General features: G+C 55.0%; 2 protein-coding genes across 6 annotated transcripts in view; both read right to left on the bottom strand.

Annotated features, from left to right (window-relative positions):
* Positions 1-767: 767 nt before the first annotated feature.
* Positions 768-6,638, bottom strand: LOC104317926 (CMP-N-acetylneuraminate-beta-galactosamide-alpha-2,3-sialyltransferase 2-like). Of its 5 annotated transcripts, none has more exons than XM_069808893.1 (9): positions 6,210-6,638; positions 5,688-5,770; positions 4,641-5,055; positions 3,412-3,678; positions 2,933-3,123; positions 2,482-2,661; positions 2,005-2,050; positions 1,694-1,813; positions 768-1,584 (listed from the first exon to the last, which is right to left on the bottom strand). In XM_069808893.1, exons 4-9 carry the CDS (start codon positions 3,664-3,666, stop codon positions 1,417-1,419), a joined length of 960 nt encoding a protein of 319 aa, XP_069664994.1. In that variant the 5' UTR covers positions 3,667-3,678; positions 4,641-5,055; positions 5,688-5,770; positions 6,210-6,638; the 3' UTR covers positions 768-1,416. The 5 variants fall into 5 exon arrangements, with proteins under 5 accessions (XP_069664994.1, XP_069665010.1, XP_069664979.1 ...); XM_069808909.1 differs by having other exon boundaries at positions 4,641-4,717; XM_069808878.1 differs by having other exon boundaries at positions 4,641-5,770.
* A 46-nt stretch (positions 6,639-6,684) lies between these two features.
* Positions 6,685-16,119, bottom strand: part of LOC104320542 (arf-GAP with SH3 domain, ANK repeat and PH domain-containing protein 1-like) — a 29,501-nt gene continuing 20,066 nt past the window's right edge. The window contains 12 exon segments of the mRNA XM_069808838.1: positions 6,685-7,171; positions 7,408-7,530; positions 8,247-8,392; positions 9,331-9,507; positions 10,192-10,334; positions 10,336-10,379; positions 10,514-10,612; positions 11,330-11,338; positions 11,600-11,667; positions 13,475-13,590; positions 13,930-14,015; positions 14,905-15,082. Of these exon segments, the coding sequence (XP_069664939.1) occupies positions 7,100-7,171; positions 7,408-7,530; positions 8,247-8,392; positions 9,331-9,507; positions 10,192-10,334; positions 10,336-10,379; positions 10,514-10,612; positions 11,330-11,338; positions 11,600-11,667; positions 13,475-13,590; positions 13,930-14,015; positions 14,905-15,082 (1,261 nt within the window). The 3' untranslated portion in view covers positions 6,685-7,099.

Below are 16,119 nucleotides of genomic sequence, written 5' to 3'. Positions count from 1 at the left end.
GGTTTGTAAAAAAACCAAACGTTTGAAACATTAGGTCAGGATCATACAGTACTCTTACAATGTGAGGAAGGGGACATAATATTTATATGTTTTATCAGGACCCAAACAGCTTCAATCACTCAGCAGAGCACACAGCTTTGTAACTAAATTTGAAAGACTACTCAAGAGGGGGAAGATGAATGGAAATAATGCAGCAGAGTTTAACCCACAGTTAAACAATTACCAGCTAATTGCTTGTCTTTGATAAGAAAGCCAGTTACTTGTAAACCTCAGAAAAGCATTGGAGAGCATCACACAGAGCACTGCTTAGCACCTAGAGAAAATAGAGGGAAGGTGAAGGGGCAGGTTAAATAAATGCAAGACTTGTACTCAATGTGGGAAAATAGATATAATGGAGAAGAGAAACAAGACACATACAGAGATGGAGATTCTACCTGGAGAGGTAGAAATTAAAGGAAGCTAATAGTTAAGTAATACAGGCTTCTGCTATAAAATGGGGGCTTATGAGTAGGAGAGAACCAGTGATTTTAATAGACTGAAAGACCAAAGTGACTAATAGCCATGGAAAAGCTGAGTCTGATTCAAGGCTATTCATGTTTGTGAGTGAAAGTGGGAAAAGACACCCTGCTCTGGAGGAGAAAACATCCTTTGGGGAGCTCAGTCTCCAAGGTCTGCAATCTTGTTTTGCAGGGTGGGGCTGAGATAGGTTGTACTATCTTTTCAAAGCAGTAAGGGCTCAAAAAAGTAAAGCAAATGTTAATAAAAGATTCATGTATGTTTTCAAAGTTTATTCAATATAAGATCATTTCAGCTGTACTTGATTGTCATCTTCTGACTTAGCATGCTTGGTTTTTTTCCTTTCTCACGCTTCTTTGATACAATTTTTAAAATATTTCCTTAGATATAAAAAGACAGGAAAGGAAGATGCCCCTCTCCTCCTGCCCAAAGAACAACTACAAACCTCCCCCCAAAGCCATCAGCGGGTGGAGGTGTCAGCTCTGTCACATGGACAGCCACATTTGAGTAGCTGCCATCACCACCACTATCACCCAATGGCTTCGCAGCCACCACAGGGACATGCACAGCAGCTCACAGGCTCCACAGCCACTTCCAGCCCAACTGTCTCCTCTTCCTCTCGCCCAGCCAGTGTGGGGACAGCCATGCCCACCCTGTGTCCAACCAAATGCAACGTCCCTGATGCCATGGAAGTGTGTCATCTCCTGGCACCAATAGTGCCCGCCTGGTGGGACCAGCACAAGCAGCACCGAGACCCCTAGGGATGGCAGGGTCTGTGAGCCTGGGCAGGTGGCAGCACTGTCAGGGAGAAGCAAGCTAAAGAGCCAAGGCAGCTGCTGGCAGTGTAGGGAGCTGCGAGCTTCTGTGCTAACAGCCTGGCTTCAGTTTCTTGGAAATGCATCATTTGTAGAATAAAATCCTGCCTTCAGCTGCCAATGTCTCGATGATGCTGAATTCGATGTCAGCATCGTGGACCCTCGTCCTGCGAAAGGCTCCAGACCAGCGGTTTTTCTCCCAGTAGTGGTGCCAGTTCCCTTCACTGTCTGCGCCAAAGCCAAACACGGAGACCTGTGCACACACCAGCAAGAGCCATTGCTGTGCGGTCGCTAGGTCAGCCTGAGAACGCATGGACAAGCAGTGCAGCAGTGGTATGGTGGCAGCACCTGGCCGTGCTCACCTGCTGGCAGGCATGCAAGGCGAAAAGCAGGGCTGTGAAGCCGGTGGAGGGGTACCGCCCATGGTGCTGTGTCCAGTTGTCATGGATGTACTTGAGGAAAGCTGGGCTCAGGATCAGCACCTGAGTGAGGAGCAGAGGAGCCACCAGCTGCTCACCATGCTGTGAATGGGACAGCCAGCCCCTCACCACCAGCACAGCCATCGTCCCTTCTATTCACCAGCTCTGCCCACATCTTGCTGAAAAACAAGCCTGGTCTCTACCCAGAGGAGCCCTGCCTGCCCAGGAGGAGCTGGAGCCCACCAAGCCCTTACCTTGTTTCTATCAGCTTCGATGAACTGTTTCACTCTCACGTATGTGCTGCAAAAGCCAGAGGACAGCAGTGAGCAAAGGGCACTCCCACTGCAGGGCCTCTCCTTTGGAGGTGGCTGGTTTGCAGAGGGTGGCGTGTCTCCCAGCACCTGGCCCCATGGCACCCCCAGCCCCTTGGGCTGGCCCAGCAGCATCCCCTGGCCTGGCTCTGGGAAGGGACACATCAAGCCCATGGCCCCACAGCGGGGACAGCCACCATCCCACCCATGGGCATTATGGGACTCCAGGATGTCCAAGCCCTGCAGGGATGGTTCAGTGCCCACTTCCCTGAACTTAAGTGCAGATGAATGCCAGGAGCCCTTCGTTCCACCAGGACCATGGTGCCAGGGCCTCAGCGAGGCACCAGGGTCCCCAGGACCACCCTGCGCCATCTCCAGGGTCTCCAGCACAAGAGATGCTGTTCCCTGAAGCTGACGCACTGCGTGAGCTCTCCAGTAGAGAAGGCGCTGGCCACCCACTGCAGGTCTAGTGGCTTGAAGGGGACAAGAACGAGGTGGACGCCGGGCCTGAGGTCCACTGCACTCTCTGGGTACATGAAGTGATGGGTGGTTCTCATGCCAACATCCAGTTCAAAGCCAGCGATCTTTGCTCTGTTCATCCTAGGGGGATAGCAGGAAGGCATATCCCGAAATGAAGGTGCACGCTGTGCCAGTCCCAGGCTGCTGGTCCCACTGGGCAGGGACACCAGGTCACCCTTGCCAGCAGCAAAGAGGGGACATGGATAACACAAGGCCAGTGCATGCCCCAGGGTGGGGGTCTCCAGGGAGCAGGGCCCCCCTGCCATCACAGGGCCTGGGCTGGTGGATTTCACAGGGTAGCTGGGGCACACTGAGAAGACAGGGAGGGCCCAAGCCCTTTCAGGTCACCCACCTCAGCACCCAGTCATGGGCATCGATCTGTAGCCCATGGCCAGACCCCTTCAGCCGCCCCGAGTTCCCCACCACCGCACAAGTCCTGCAGCAAGATTGGTCCCACACGCTGCTGGTCGGGGCCCGGAGGACAGTGAAGAGCTGCTGAATTATGGCCTGGAGCTGGGTGCCACTCTGGGGACCCTGCAGTGTCTAGGGGAGCAAAGGCAGTGACAGGCAGCATCAGCCGCCCCCCCCCAAAGGGGGACAGAGCCCCACTTCTCCCAGCAGAGCCCTGGGAAAGGCACAGAAAACCCCAGTGGGATATTAGGAAAAGGGTGTGGGACAGCCCAGAGAGGTGGGGAGGGTGGTGAGCTGGGGTCCCTGCACCCCTTTCATCCCCCATTGTATCTGCCTGATTTGACATTGGCCCTGCCCCACCGCAAACAGATTCAGAGAGCCTGGGAAGAACCCCGCATTTCTGCCCATGCCCTCACTTACCAGCCACCACTGAACCACATCAGAGGAGAGTTCGTGGGCTGCGCCTGTCAGCAGAGGCCCCATGGCCATGTTGTAGCTGGAGTTGAACCATGCGGAGCTGTTGGCACCAGGAGTGCAGCAGGCAGCAGGGGCATTGAGGTGGGAGGGAGCCCAAGGGAAGGGGCTGAGGCCATCTGTGGGGGCTCGGAAACATTGCCACAGAACCAGCAGCAGGCACAGGGCCAGCACCACATGTGTGCGCCTCTGGCACAGCATCCCTCACGCAGCCTGCAGCGAGATGTCACAGGGACCAGTGGCAGTGGCATCACAGGACCCCTTCCCACCCACCCTCCCTGTCCAGCCTCCTGGAACACCCTTTGGCTGCTCACCAACCCTGCAGGGACCTGAAATATAGCCTGGTATGCATTTCCTTTTCAAACTGTTCAGTGGCTTTATTGCTGTGTTGTGCTTCTGGCACTGCCGCAGTTACTTAGGTCCAGGCAGGGCTGGCTGGCAGCACGTACTGTACGAGGGGCTGCTCTCTGCCCACAACACTTTTAGGGTCTGCAAACTGATCAGCGAACAAATGGCAAAGCATCATTGCCAAACTCCAGCTACCCTCCTGAGTGGCAGCCGCTGGCCCACGAAGCAGCTCCTCTGCTGGCAGCAAGCCCTGCTGCCTCCTCCCTACACACGCCAGCCTGTGGAGCAGCCTCTGGGCACAGGAGCCCCTTGGCCTCTCTGCCGCTGCCAAGCCCATGCAGGTGAGGTGCTCCCTCCCCAGTGGCCCTGGGGTTTTGCAGCTTCAAGGGCACTGAATCATTGCCAGGAGGAAGGAGCAGGAGGTAGTAACTGCCATCTATGTGCATGAACCTTATTTAAATGAGAGTTCTATTCTCCATCTACAAGCAGTCAAGTAAACCTAAAGTCAGAGTGAAAAGGGTTTTCTTGTCCTCAGGGTATTCATGATGTGCTCAGCCTCTCAGGACCTGGCATGGGCCAAGGTGAGAGTGAGGAACAGGGATGCGAGGATACCCTTCATCCCAGGGTCAGAATCTACTGCAGCAGATTTTGCGGGGCGGGTGTCCCTGTGTACTGGGAGACCTGAAGGAGCGAAAAACCCTCCTGTCCTCACAGGAGCACTCTGTGCTTCTCCCAGTCCCCCGGGTGCTGACATGGGGCCATGGGTCAGCACCGGCTTCATTTCTCCACATTAACCATTTTCTGCAACTCCTGCAGCACAGACATACCTGCTCACTGTGGCATACAACCAGCTGCACTCAAATCTGACTCGGAGGCTACACACGTGACAGCAAAACTGCTGCTCCTGGGTGTCTAAGTAACGAGCAGAGATGGGAGATATGAGAGGGGGGTTTGGATGATCCCAGGTGGCTGCAGCAGGTCACGCTCCACTGCAAGCCTGCCCTTTCAAAAAGTGACTGAACTGTCACCTCTTCCTGAAGGGAAATACAAACAAGCCACCACAAGCATGCCGGAAACGCAGATGTGGGTGCTCCCAAGCAGGAAGCGGCCATGAATTGCTGGCTTTTTGCCCCAGAGGCTCAAGGGGACCTTGAAGGTTCCTGATGCTCTCTCTGCTGGCGGCCACGGATCCTCATGACTTAGTCTTTTGCCCTCCTGCAGCAGTAACTAGTGTTCGCTGTGCTGGAGGCAAAGAGCACCCATCTGACCCGTCGGCTGGGCTGGGAGCCAGCAGTCCTCTGGGCTGGTTTGTGCACTCAGCGAGCCTCAGCGGTTATTAAGCCACAGTCCATGGAGGGGGAACGAGCTGGCTGGCGCTGCATGGCTGGCACCAGCCAGTCCATTAAGCCCAGAGCCAGGGGACTCAGGCAGCACAGTGAATATTTCATTAAGTTTTTTTGCAGTTGCCCATCGGTGGGGAGGGCAGGGCTCCTGACAGGCAGGGTTGAGCAGCCCCATCTCCCTGCCTGTGCCCATGTGCAGCCCCTGCACCATGGACAGGACCTCTCCACCCGCACCCACATCCCCACAGCAGCTGAAACACACCCCGCCCACCACCCCCACCCCCCAGTCCCTGTGCCCAGAGATGCCCTTGCCTTGGGGTTCCACAGCCCAGCACCATCGGCCACAAGCCACCACACTGCAGCCATGCAGACACTGCATCAGCCTGCACCCAGTGGCCACAGATCTGGCTCCATCCCCGTTCAGCCCCAAGGGCACACTGCCAGAAGCTCCCCAGCCCTGCAGCCAGGAAAGAGGCCCTTATGGTGTCGCAACCCCCTGGTCCCCAGCCAGCTGTCCCTGACACCCCTCACCTTGTCCTCTGAAGTGCCACTGAGCAGGGCCAGGCAAAGGTGATGCTCCTGGGCTCAGTGGCCTCGCCAGTGCTCGTTGCAAACTGCAACAACCACCACGGGAAGAGGAAGTGTTGCACCATGACGTGGGGGGAGAACAGAGCCACACAGCGAGTGGCATAGTGAGGTCAGGACTGCCATCCCTCCTCCGGCTGTGCCCACCACCCTGGTGTCCCAGCATGGCCCTCCCACACAGCCCAGCACTGCACCAGCCACTGGTCCTTCTGGCTGTGTTCCCAGGACTGAATCAGGAAATTCAAAAATCATTTAAATGTTCCTCTGAGGGTGGGAGAAGCTGCCTGGCGTGGAACTACCCTCCTGCCCCATGGGTCCTGCTGGGATGGCTCAACTTCTGCCACACTGACACCAGCAACATGGAGGTCTCAACAGCATCGTGCATCCAGCACCTCACCAGTTGGTTTCTTTTGCTCACCTGGATGGTATTTTGTCTCAGAGAGGACAGAGGAAAGCTGTCAAATGTACCTTGGCAACTGGAAAAACGGAGTCTGTAGAGAAAAGCCATGCAAGCTGAATCGTGAGTGATTTTATCCAAGGGGAGGTGAGCCCTCTTTGTTCTGATGCCTGCAAAGAGGTTTGGTGCCTGAGGGAGAGCAGCGAAGAGAAAGGATCTAGAAACTCAAAGTAGAACACTCCTGTGAAATACAGAGCACCAAAGAGACAGTGTTTATTGGTGGCAGGCCTCTCCACCATTGCTGGGGGGCCAGGCACCGAAGGAGCAATGCTGTGGGCTGCCACAGAGCACATTTGCTGGAGTACAAACAGTAAAACCTGGGTGGGAGGAATTAGGGACGGCACAGGCTCAAGGTAGTGCTGGCTCCACAGCACCCATTTGTATTTCCAGGATCCCAGCGTGCTCAGCCATTAGCAGAAGCCCCTTTCCCACAGATTTGCATGCCAGTATGGCTCCACTTGCAGCTCCAGAGCCCCACAGGGTGCAGTGCTGCTCTGCTCTACCATTGTTTCCATTAGCACCAGCAGAGCACAGAGTACCACAGGACAGGCAGCATGGTCAGGACAAGGCAAGAACCAGGCATTTGGAAACAGAATGGGCCAGGGTTGTTTCCTGCATGGGGATGTGTCTGGGGCAGGAGCATATCTGTGGAGTATGTAGGTCGTCGTGTTCTCTCCCTTTGGCTGGCCAAGGGATCCTCTAGGACAGCCTGGGACTGCTGGCAGCCCATGGGAGGAGTGGGCTGGGGGGACAGGGATGCTGTGGCAACAGAGGTGAGGGAGGCAGCACTGGGTGAGGTGGCACTCCCAGCCTGCTCATCCTTGGGGCCCTTGGTACAGATGGGAGCTTGGGGAATAAGCAGCTGATCAGATCTTCCTTCCTGAATTGAAGCAGCTCCTACTCATTGAGCAACATGAACGAATGAAGCAGGGAAGACACCTTGTCTGTGAGGCTGTCCTTCAATCCACCCTCTCTGTGGGGAGAAGGGAAGGAAAAGGATTGGTGAGCGTAGCACAGGGGTGTTAAGGGGGATGAGGGACTGGCCCCATAACAGCTGCCTTTGATTGCCAAGGAAAAGATGGAAGATGGAGAGACAGATGCAGAGCAGGAGATGACAATGGGTGTGACAGTCATGGGACAGAGGCAAGAGATGGATGGAGAGCGATCATGCACATCCTAGTGCCGGTCACCATATGCAGGTTCACTCACCCACCAGTTGCTGTCCTCCTTTTCAGACACCGCAATGATCTCACCTGCATGGAAAGTCAGCTCATCTTCCTGGTTAGCATTGCAGTCATAAAGAGTGCGGACCCTACAGAGTAGCAGTCTGTTCTGCAAGCAGGAGAGAGCATCATCAGGTCTCCTCAGCTTCATGAGACACAAACTAAAATAGCTCTACTGTCTTAATCCCAAAGCCCCTGGCAAAGATGTGAGGACCAAGGATGAGAGACTGGGAGGTTTCCTGTGCAGAGGGAGGGCAGAGGTAGCAGGTCACCTGCTGGGAGTTTAGGTAGGACAGGGATCCACAAGACACCTCCTTCTGCTGGAGCATCCTTCCAGAGGCACCTGCTCTTCTGCCCCAGGACTGCAGCATGTGCAGTTGCACTGTCTGACATCCCAGTTCTCTCAGGGCAGGTCTGTGCAAGGAGTCAGCGGTGCTGCTCAGCCCAACCTCAGGACCAAGCAACCCAAGCAAGGTCCCCCTAATGAAAGGGCTCTGCCTCTGCACAGTGTCCTCGGGGAGAAGGGGAGCACAGAGAGGCAGGGCCAGCGTGGACACTGCACCCTTGTCTGTGTCCAAAGCTGCACACCTGCCAACAATCCAAATACATAAACCAGGTGTCCCTCAAAGGGCAGTGGAGCCTTATGGGGATTTTGTTAGTGTTCCCAGCACTTAGCAGGGAGATGTCAATGCCAGGGAGTCACAGCAGAAGTGCTGGGAAGAGAAGTTGCTGGGGACAATGCCAGCTCAGTTCAAAACCAAAGGTGATAAATATGGGCAGATGTGGGAAGCCAAGCTGAGCTGAGCCTGGCCGCTGGCCACCTACCAAACTGCTCCTCTGAGGAAGAAGAGGTGGGACATCACAGGCACAGCCAGAACATGGATTTGGCTCCTGGAGGGATTGGTGTGGGCCAGGCTGTCCCACTTTGCTGGGGCCAGGCATGCAGAGGGGATCCATGGCTTTCAGGGCATCTATGACACACTCAGGCTGGTCATCTCCTCCCACCTTTCATCATGGATAGACAACAGCAACCACCACTGTCGTGCAGCATGGTCCTCCTCCATGGTACAGTGTGGGCAACAAGCACCCCATCAGTCTGGGAGCTGGAAAGGGGAAGGACTGGGGAGGGGGTGGAGGGGGCAGCAGGGGAAGGGACATTGCCAGGAAGCAGAAGAACATAGAGCGGAGGCTGAGATGAGAAGTGTGTTACCAGGAGGTGGGAGATGCGCTGTGTAGCTCCAAGGTGCCCCAAGAGCTGCCAGCACCAGGGGAAGGAAGCAGCTGCCATGGGTCATGCGCTTGGCACCCTCCAACCCCGCCATGCTCCCCATGCTGCTGAGCTCTGCTGGGATGAGGCTGGTTCCTAGAGGCACCTGGAGGCTCCAGCTGGCCAGACCTCCACCCCGGAGCACCCAGGGCTGCTCCTGGCAGCACTCACCCCTTTGTCAAATGGTTGTGTTGTGCAAGCCACTGCCTCAGACCCCAGCCTGCCACCCTGCCTGGGTATGGAAAGGGGGGCATCTTTCTGCCATGGGACACCCATGGAAACAAATCCACTGCCTGAAAGACAGGGACAGGGTCCTTCCCTTCTCTGACTTCAGCATCTCCAACAGCCCAGCAAACCCCAGAATAACCCTGCCCAGGAGGCACTGGTGTCTGACAGCTAGGGTGTGGGGAGAACTGCTCATGCTCAGCTGTGGGCATGCCATCCAGAGCTGCAGGTCCCACAGCTCTCCCAGCCACATGTCCAAGCAAGAGGCCTCGTGGGCCTGATCCACAAACAAGGCTTGGCCAGACAAAGCCACAGACAACCTGACCTGGTGCGGCTGCTGGACTGCAGACCTGCAGCAGGTCCTTTCCACCAGCGTGGTCTGCCTCCTTGCCCCTCCTGAACCTGTCCTTTCATTACCTGAAGCCACGCAGTTTGGGCTGGGCTGCTCAGAGCTGAGTGGTACCCAAGGCACTGGCTCTGAGGATGTGCGCTTATGCTTGATGCTCAGAGGCAGGGGTGGGCTCCTCCTGCTTCTTGTGTCCTTGGCAAAGATGAATGAGCTGGTAAGGAAGGGTAGATATGCCCCCTCAAGAGCTAAACACAGAGCAAGAATGGATCAGGGATCAGCAGCAAGCTAGCACTGAGCAGGGCTCTTGGGGTGAAGCTCCCAGGGAGAATGGGCACAAATGCATGGGCAGGGATTTTCTTTCCTCTGCTTCCAGGTCTGACTTGAGAAATGCATCAGGTTGGAAGCAGAGCTGGGACTGGCATAGGGGAAGTCAGGCAGGACTTGGTGAGTCTCCTGGAAAGCAGGGTGGATTTTTAGAGGTGGGAGACAACATGGGAAGACTGGGCAAGGACAGTGGGAGCCGGTCTTGCTAAGGAGCAGAACTGCGATGCTGCTGCTGCTGTTTCTGCCAGCAGCTTTGTCTTCCCAGCCCTGTCTCTAAAGACGTGCTCCTCTGCCTCTCCCAACAGTAGGAACATTTGGGAAGGGACAGTGCATCCTAATAGCACCAGCGCAGGAACTCCAAGGGCGAGCATACATTGTGCTGCTCTTCAAAGCAGGGATCAGTGCTAGGACAGACCAGCTAACAAAAGCCAGCCTTGGTCCCTCAAGGAGCAGAGGACCAAAGGGTGCCCTAGGGCACCAGACAACTCCTCACACCCCATCAAGGGCCCAGCTCCCTCCCAGACCACCCTCTGCCAATGCAGCCAGGCTACAGCAGCAGCAGCTCACCCAACCAGCCCCTGCAGGACCCCATTGCAGGGTCTCACCTCGCTTTGCCTCCTGGGGTAGGAATGGAGGCATGTAGGAGGGGGCCAGCGGCACATCCAGGCTGCGGAGGTGGGCAGCTGGTGGGGGGCAGGTGTCCAGCCACCCATGCCAGGGCACTGCCCTTGCTACCTCTGGCTTGGGGGCAGCAGCTCTGGGGATGGGCAGACCTCTTCTTCACAGGACCCAGCTAGGAAAGGGATATTTGTGGGTTAGATGGAGCAGGTACAGCTGGGCAGGTACAGGAGTGCCTGCCCCAGTGCAGTGGGAGTGGGGGCAGTGGCAGCACGCATGGCCCCAAGCCAGAGCCTGTCAGGACCTCACCTTCTCATCCAGGTCTTCATCACTTTCATACATGTCATCTTGGCCCAGCCACAACTCGTACTCTACATGGACATGGGGGTTGAACTGATTGCTCTGGGCCTCCCTGAAGACCCATAAGCCCTGTGTGGCAGTACACTTCCCCCCCCATCCCGCCAGCAGGAAACGAAACTTCTCCAGGCAGGGAGAAGGGGAAGAAAAAAAAACCCCCGAAACCCTGGAGGCCACACGTTGAAATTTGAACTGGCCAATCGAGATGCACCAGGTACACTGAGGTGACCTTCTTGGCTAATAGGGATTAAATGACCACAGGTCAGATTTGACAGGGGTATAAACAGGCTCCCGCTGGAGGACATGTTGGAATCAGTCCTCCTCAGAGCAGCAGGTCTGCAGTTAGGGACACTCCCTCGGGTCAGGGCACCGTCCGAGGTAACTCTTTGAGGGAGAGAGCCCTCAGCTTTTAGGTGAGTGATATGCACATTTTGAGTCATCACTTTAAATCTTGGGGATTCTTGAGTTGGCTGTGTAGTATTAATTCTCTTTACATCATTGAGTCTGTGGTTTATAACATGTTACCAGACTTCTAACTAACTTTTTACTGAAGAATAAATCTGAGTTTTAACACCTGTTGGATTTGGTTATGAGTGCATCTGTAACACCCTGTCCTGCCCTACCACCCCCACAGGCAGCTGCTGGCCCCATCTCCAAGCACCCATCCATCAGGGCAATGTCTGCAAGCTGCAAGTGGTGCTTCTCAGGTGTGAGAGGGTTTTGCGAAGGTCTCCAAACACACAAATCAGGACATGGCAGATGCAAGACTTGGACTCGCTGAGGAGATGCACTCACCCCATGCAGCCTCAGTACAGCTCCAGGTCCCCCTGCCCAGGCACAGCGTGACCCCTTGCCTTGCCTGTCCCAAATTGCTCTGCCCTGAGGGACCCCACAGCAACAGGGCCAGCACCTGCTGGACCCCTCCACACCCTCCTCTGCATCCCACACTGACACTGGACATGCTGAGGGGTGCGGGTCCCCCGCCACTCTCTGCTGCCAGGATGTGTCCCAAAACTGTGATGAGACACAGTGTCTTACCAGCTCTTCACACAGGGGATGTTTCATCCTCCTGGCAACATCCAGGCCCGTCTCTCCCACTTCGTTAGCTGTGAGGGGGGGAAATAGCAACCTTGAACACCACAAGCCCATGCTATGCTCAGTGAATTGCAGAGCAGTGCTGCGTTCAGGGCATCTGGGGGCTAAGCCTAAAAGAAGGGGCTAAGCCTAAAAGAAGGGGCAGCCTAAACCCAGACCAGAACAAAGGTTCAGGCCAGTAAGGGATGGTGGTGGGAAGATGAAGAAAAGGGCAGGAGCTGAGACACCCAGATAAGGAGAGAAAGGAGCACTAGTAAATCCTGATGACTCACAGAGATGGGACAGGATAGAGGGACAGAAAAATCTCCATTACTACCAGAGCCTAAAGGCTACAAAACCAGAAGAGGACTCCATAGCTGGCACCCCTTGTCCTCTGTGTCACTGCAGGGAGCTTTGGACAGACCTGGTATGCGTGTCGTGATGCCTGGTGGACACACAGACTGCCCAGACACCCAGGTGCCAGTGCTTGCAAGCAGGGGTGTGAGTGCAAGTGTGACCAAGCGACAACCATTTTACTTCAGTTTCACCTTAAACTAAAACCCCTTCCACTCCTGGGAGGTCTGTGATGGTGCTGCTATAACTCTGCAAGTTCTGCAAAACCCCTTCTTGCAGAGCTGCAGCACAAGCTTGGCTGGGGAGAGGTGGGCTGGGGGGACTCTGGGGAAGGAGGAGGGTGGGAGAAGGGAACAGCAAGAGGTCTGCACCCTGAGGGACCACTGAGCATCCCCAGATCAGCGGCAGGGTCTGCTCTGTGGACTCAAGGTGCTCGAGGTACCAGTGGTAGTCAGTAAAGACAGGCCAGGCATGGCTGCGCTCAGCATGGCCGAGGAAGTGAGAAATTTGGCTGCCACATCACAGTGTGACTGGGGGACGTGCACCCAGCTCCTGCCACCCCGCTGTGGCCTCTTTGCCTTCTGAGGGGCTGCCAACATGCTGCCTGGAGCGGGAAATGGGAGCATCTCAGGAACATCCCAGGGGGCAAGGCTCAATGCACCTACCAGCTCAGCTAACACCTGATGGTGGAAACATTTGTGCCCTCTCATTTCACCCAGGATCCTAGTTTTAAAGCTCACTTCTGTATTGTGAAGAGGAGATTCATGGGCAGAGTATAAATGTTTGGACCTGTAATCTGAGCTCCAGAGCACCAGCGCACACTGTCTTTGAACTAGCACTTCAGCAGCCCTCCCACTGGCTGTCCAGCATTGCAGTATTGGTTTTGAAAATGAGTTAAGTGCCTGTTTTGGCTCCTACTGTGCATGCGCTGCATATGGAAGACCAGCTCAGGCAGTGTATGCCTTGCTGGGCTCTGGCAGCTCAGTGAGCCCACCCCAGTGCAGTCCCACCACGGAGCTGCCAGTAGCAGGCAGGCCTTGTCCACCTGGGAGAGGGACAAGTGAATCAGGTCAGGAGTACCCCAGAGCAAGCTGGTTCCTCCCTATGGGGCAGAGGAGCATCCCCTGCTCCAAGCTGGAGAGCAAAGCCACCACTTTGGACCCAGGCTGTCAACAGCAGGAACCTGTGAGATGTGGTCACCCCACTTGTGAAGGGCCATGTGCACCCCAAACCAGCTTGTGAATGCTGCTGAGCGTGGAGAATCAACCAAAAGCAGTGTCAGAGCAGGACAGCTTGCTGGACATGTGGAGAAGAGCCTGGGGTTGAGGCTGTCACCCTGTGGGCAGGGTCCCCATACAATGCTGTCATCAACCTACCTCTCCTCAGCCACAGACAAGCACTGCAGCAAGGCTAAGGAGATGTTTCCAGAGAAGAGCTGAGAAGACAATCTGTGTGCACAGGGTGGGGGATCCCATAGCCACTTACTGATGGTGATGTTAGCTTTGGCCTTCAACAGCAGTTTGACACACTCGGGTTTGTTGTGAGAGCAGCAGTAGTGAAGCGGCGTGTTCCCCTCTGCCGTCCGTTTTGCCAGGCTCCCGCTGCAGCAGAGGGTGGATAATGTCAGCACCCCTGGGAAGAGCTGCTGGCCCTAACCACACCAAACACTGCCTGGTGCTGGCACACATGTCCTTATTCCCACCTCACCCAAAGAGGTGGCCACCACCACCATCACACCTCAACTCAGAGGAGATGAGGGAACCTAAGGCCCCTCTGATCTAGGGGTAGTTACTCCAAGCTCAGCCCAGGGCAGATTTGCTGGGAAGCCTGCCCCGCTGATTTTTCTCTTTTTTGGGAGCATTTTGGAGAAGATCATCAGTCTTGCACCTTTCACTAGCACAGCTTAGCCATCACAAGCTGACTGGGTGTCATGAGCTTGCCTGTTCTGGACAAGAAAATCAACGATATGCAAAGAGGTACAATCAGACAACAGCACTGCCAGGTGGAGAATGGTCTCCCCAGATTCCTGTAACCAAGAAAAATAAAGCAAGGATGAGACTGTGCCTGTCTGCACCACCACCGCAGATAGGAGCACTGACCTTTAGGGACTGTCCTTACACATTTGAAAACCCTGAGGAACAGGTTTGACTGTCTCTTCAGAGCACACCAAAGCTGGTGAGACCATAGTTAACATGCATAGAGCCATGGCTCATGGCTTCATGAAGAAGAATCAATCATCCCCTTTTCACATTTAGAAACTGAGGCAGCCAAAGGTAACTTTTCTCCCCAGACCAGTGGCTGAACTTTGCTGAGTCCACAATCTCACCAGAGACCCAGGGTGTGCAATGGCTGCTCCCCACGGAGCTGCTTCTTGCTTGCCATTTTGTCCCAAGACATCCCATACCGATGGTGCTTCTTGCTCACTGCAGCATTTTGCTCCTTTGCTTTTACTCTGGAGGATTCCCACTGGCATCCTTGCCCGCAAAGGGGGTGGCACAGCGGTGTGCCCACAGTTCCGAGGGTTAGGGCTGTGCTCTCTTCTTGCACTTACAGCAAGGACCCACACTGCAATTTTGCAGGAAAAAATGCTGCCCTGATCTTTCAGCCTACCATGAGACTTGGATGTCCTGAGGAAATCCGCTCGGAAGTTTACAAGTAAATCTCAGCTACAAACTGGCCTTTTGAAAGCCTTGGGCTTGTGGTTATGACTTCTGCCCCTCCCCACCTCCACCAGCACGAGGTGGGCTGTGGGGTTGCAGCCAGAAAACCTCCCTCTGCGATGATGTTCCTCACCCTGCTCACAGAAAGCACCTTCTTAATCAGAAAATTCTGTCCCTTCCTGGGCACAGGGACCCTTATGGACAGGCGACAGCAAAGCTCTTTGCCATATGGGCCTACAGAACAAGTGGCTGTACCTGCAGAGGTGCCAACACAGGCTCACTCAAATCCATGTTCTCTGCATATGCTTGGAGCAAAGAAAATATGTCTTTGTCCTTCACAGCTTCTGGGACACTGGAGCACTGAGCAGCAGGGCTCCTCTTGGCATATTTCTTGCTGACATACTTGGAAATGATGAAATTTTTCCGAAAGGCTCTGGCAGAGACCAGCCAAATGAGAGTTAGGGGCCACAGAGTGATACAGTGAGCATCCCAGGGCCACCCTCCTCCTCTCCCACTGTCCCAGCCACCTTCCCTCTCCCTCCTTCAGACCTGCTAGGCAGTTTAGCACCACTCCTCTCTCTGTCACATTACCCAAACTCCTCTGCAGCAGCATTCATAGTAACTTTTACAAAACACTGTGGTTTTCTTAAAGCTTCCTCTCTTGCAGTAACATAATTGAACAAGAACTTGACTTTCATGCATTTAAAGTGCGAGCAACACCTGCGAGTGCTGGTGGCGAGGACCCCTGCACCCACCATTGGGAGCCAGAACCAGCTCCCTGTCTTTCCTTCCAGTGGGGAACCCACTGCCTTCATCCAACGCCCCAAGTCTTGTGCTGGGAGGGATGGGGAAGGGCCGGTGCTTCTCTCCTTCTCCCAGGCACTCATTGCTTTCCAGAACCTCCTCCATCATGCCTGCTCATGGATGAGGAGCCCTGACTCATGCACCCTTCCCAGGTGGGAGACGCTCAGGGGTGCACTGGGTATGTATGTACAGTCCTGGTGGTGTTTTCTGCTCTCTTCTCCCTTCCCTGCCTCCCTAGCCCTGACCCATCCTTTGCCTTTCAGACCCCTCTGCCCTCACAGTTCATTACTGGGCTCAGCTCCCTGATGGTGGGAATTAGGGGAACGAGCAGAAATCTGAAAGACTGGGGAACACCACATGGCATGAACTGGCTGAGAGTGTCTATGGGTCAGGAACAGCTTCCAGACAAGGACTGGCTGAGTAAGCTGGGATTCTCCCCTGGAGAGGTCAAGAACAGCAGAAGCAGTGGCCGGCCACAGGATCTGGGATGGCTGCAGGTGCCCTGGGGGCAAAGGAGTGCTCCAAACAAAAAAAGGCCATTGAGGAAGAGCTGAATTACTCATTTCATGCAGTTTCAGTTTCCCCAGCATCCAAGCGAAAGGGTGGATGTAGCAACTTAGATCTTGACCGTGCTGTTCCAGTTCTATTTTCCAGCTCTCCCAGATC

The sequence above is a fragment of the Haliaeetus albicilla genome, chromosome 2, assembly GCF_947461875.1.
Source record: "Haliaeetus albicilla chromosome 2, bHalAlb1.1, whole genome shotgun sequence".
Taxonomy (NCBI): Eukaryota; Metazoa; Chordata; class Aves; order Accipitriformes; family Accipitridae; genus Haliaeetus; species Haliaeetus albicilla.
This window is presented reverse-complemented; position numbering and strand designations above follow the sequence as displayed.

What these genes read in the sequence shown, in the direction of transcription:
- LOC104317926 (XM_069808878.1), bottom strand. Translation starts at nt 3,666, where the DNA reads ATGCTGTGCCAGAGGCGCACACATGTGGTGCTGGCCCTGTGCCTGCTG. An exon ending in ATGTGGTTCAGTGGTGGCTG is followed by an intron (nt 3,124 to 3,411) that starts GTAAGTGAGGGC and finishes TTGCTCCCCTAG; the next exon opens with ACACTGCAGGGTCCCCAGAG. An exon ending in TCTACTGGAGAGCTCACGCA is followed by an intron (nt 2,051 to 2,481) that starts GTGCGTCAGCTT and finishes TGGCTTTTGCAG; the next exon opens with CACATACGTGAGAGTGAAAC.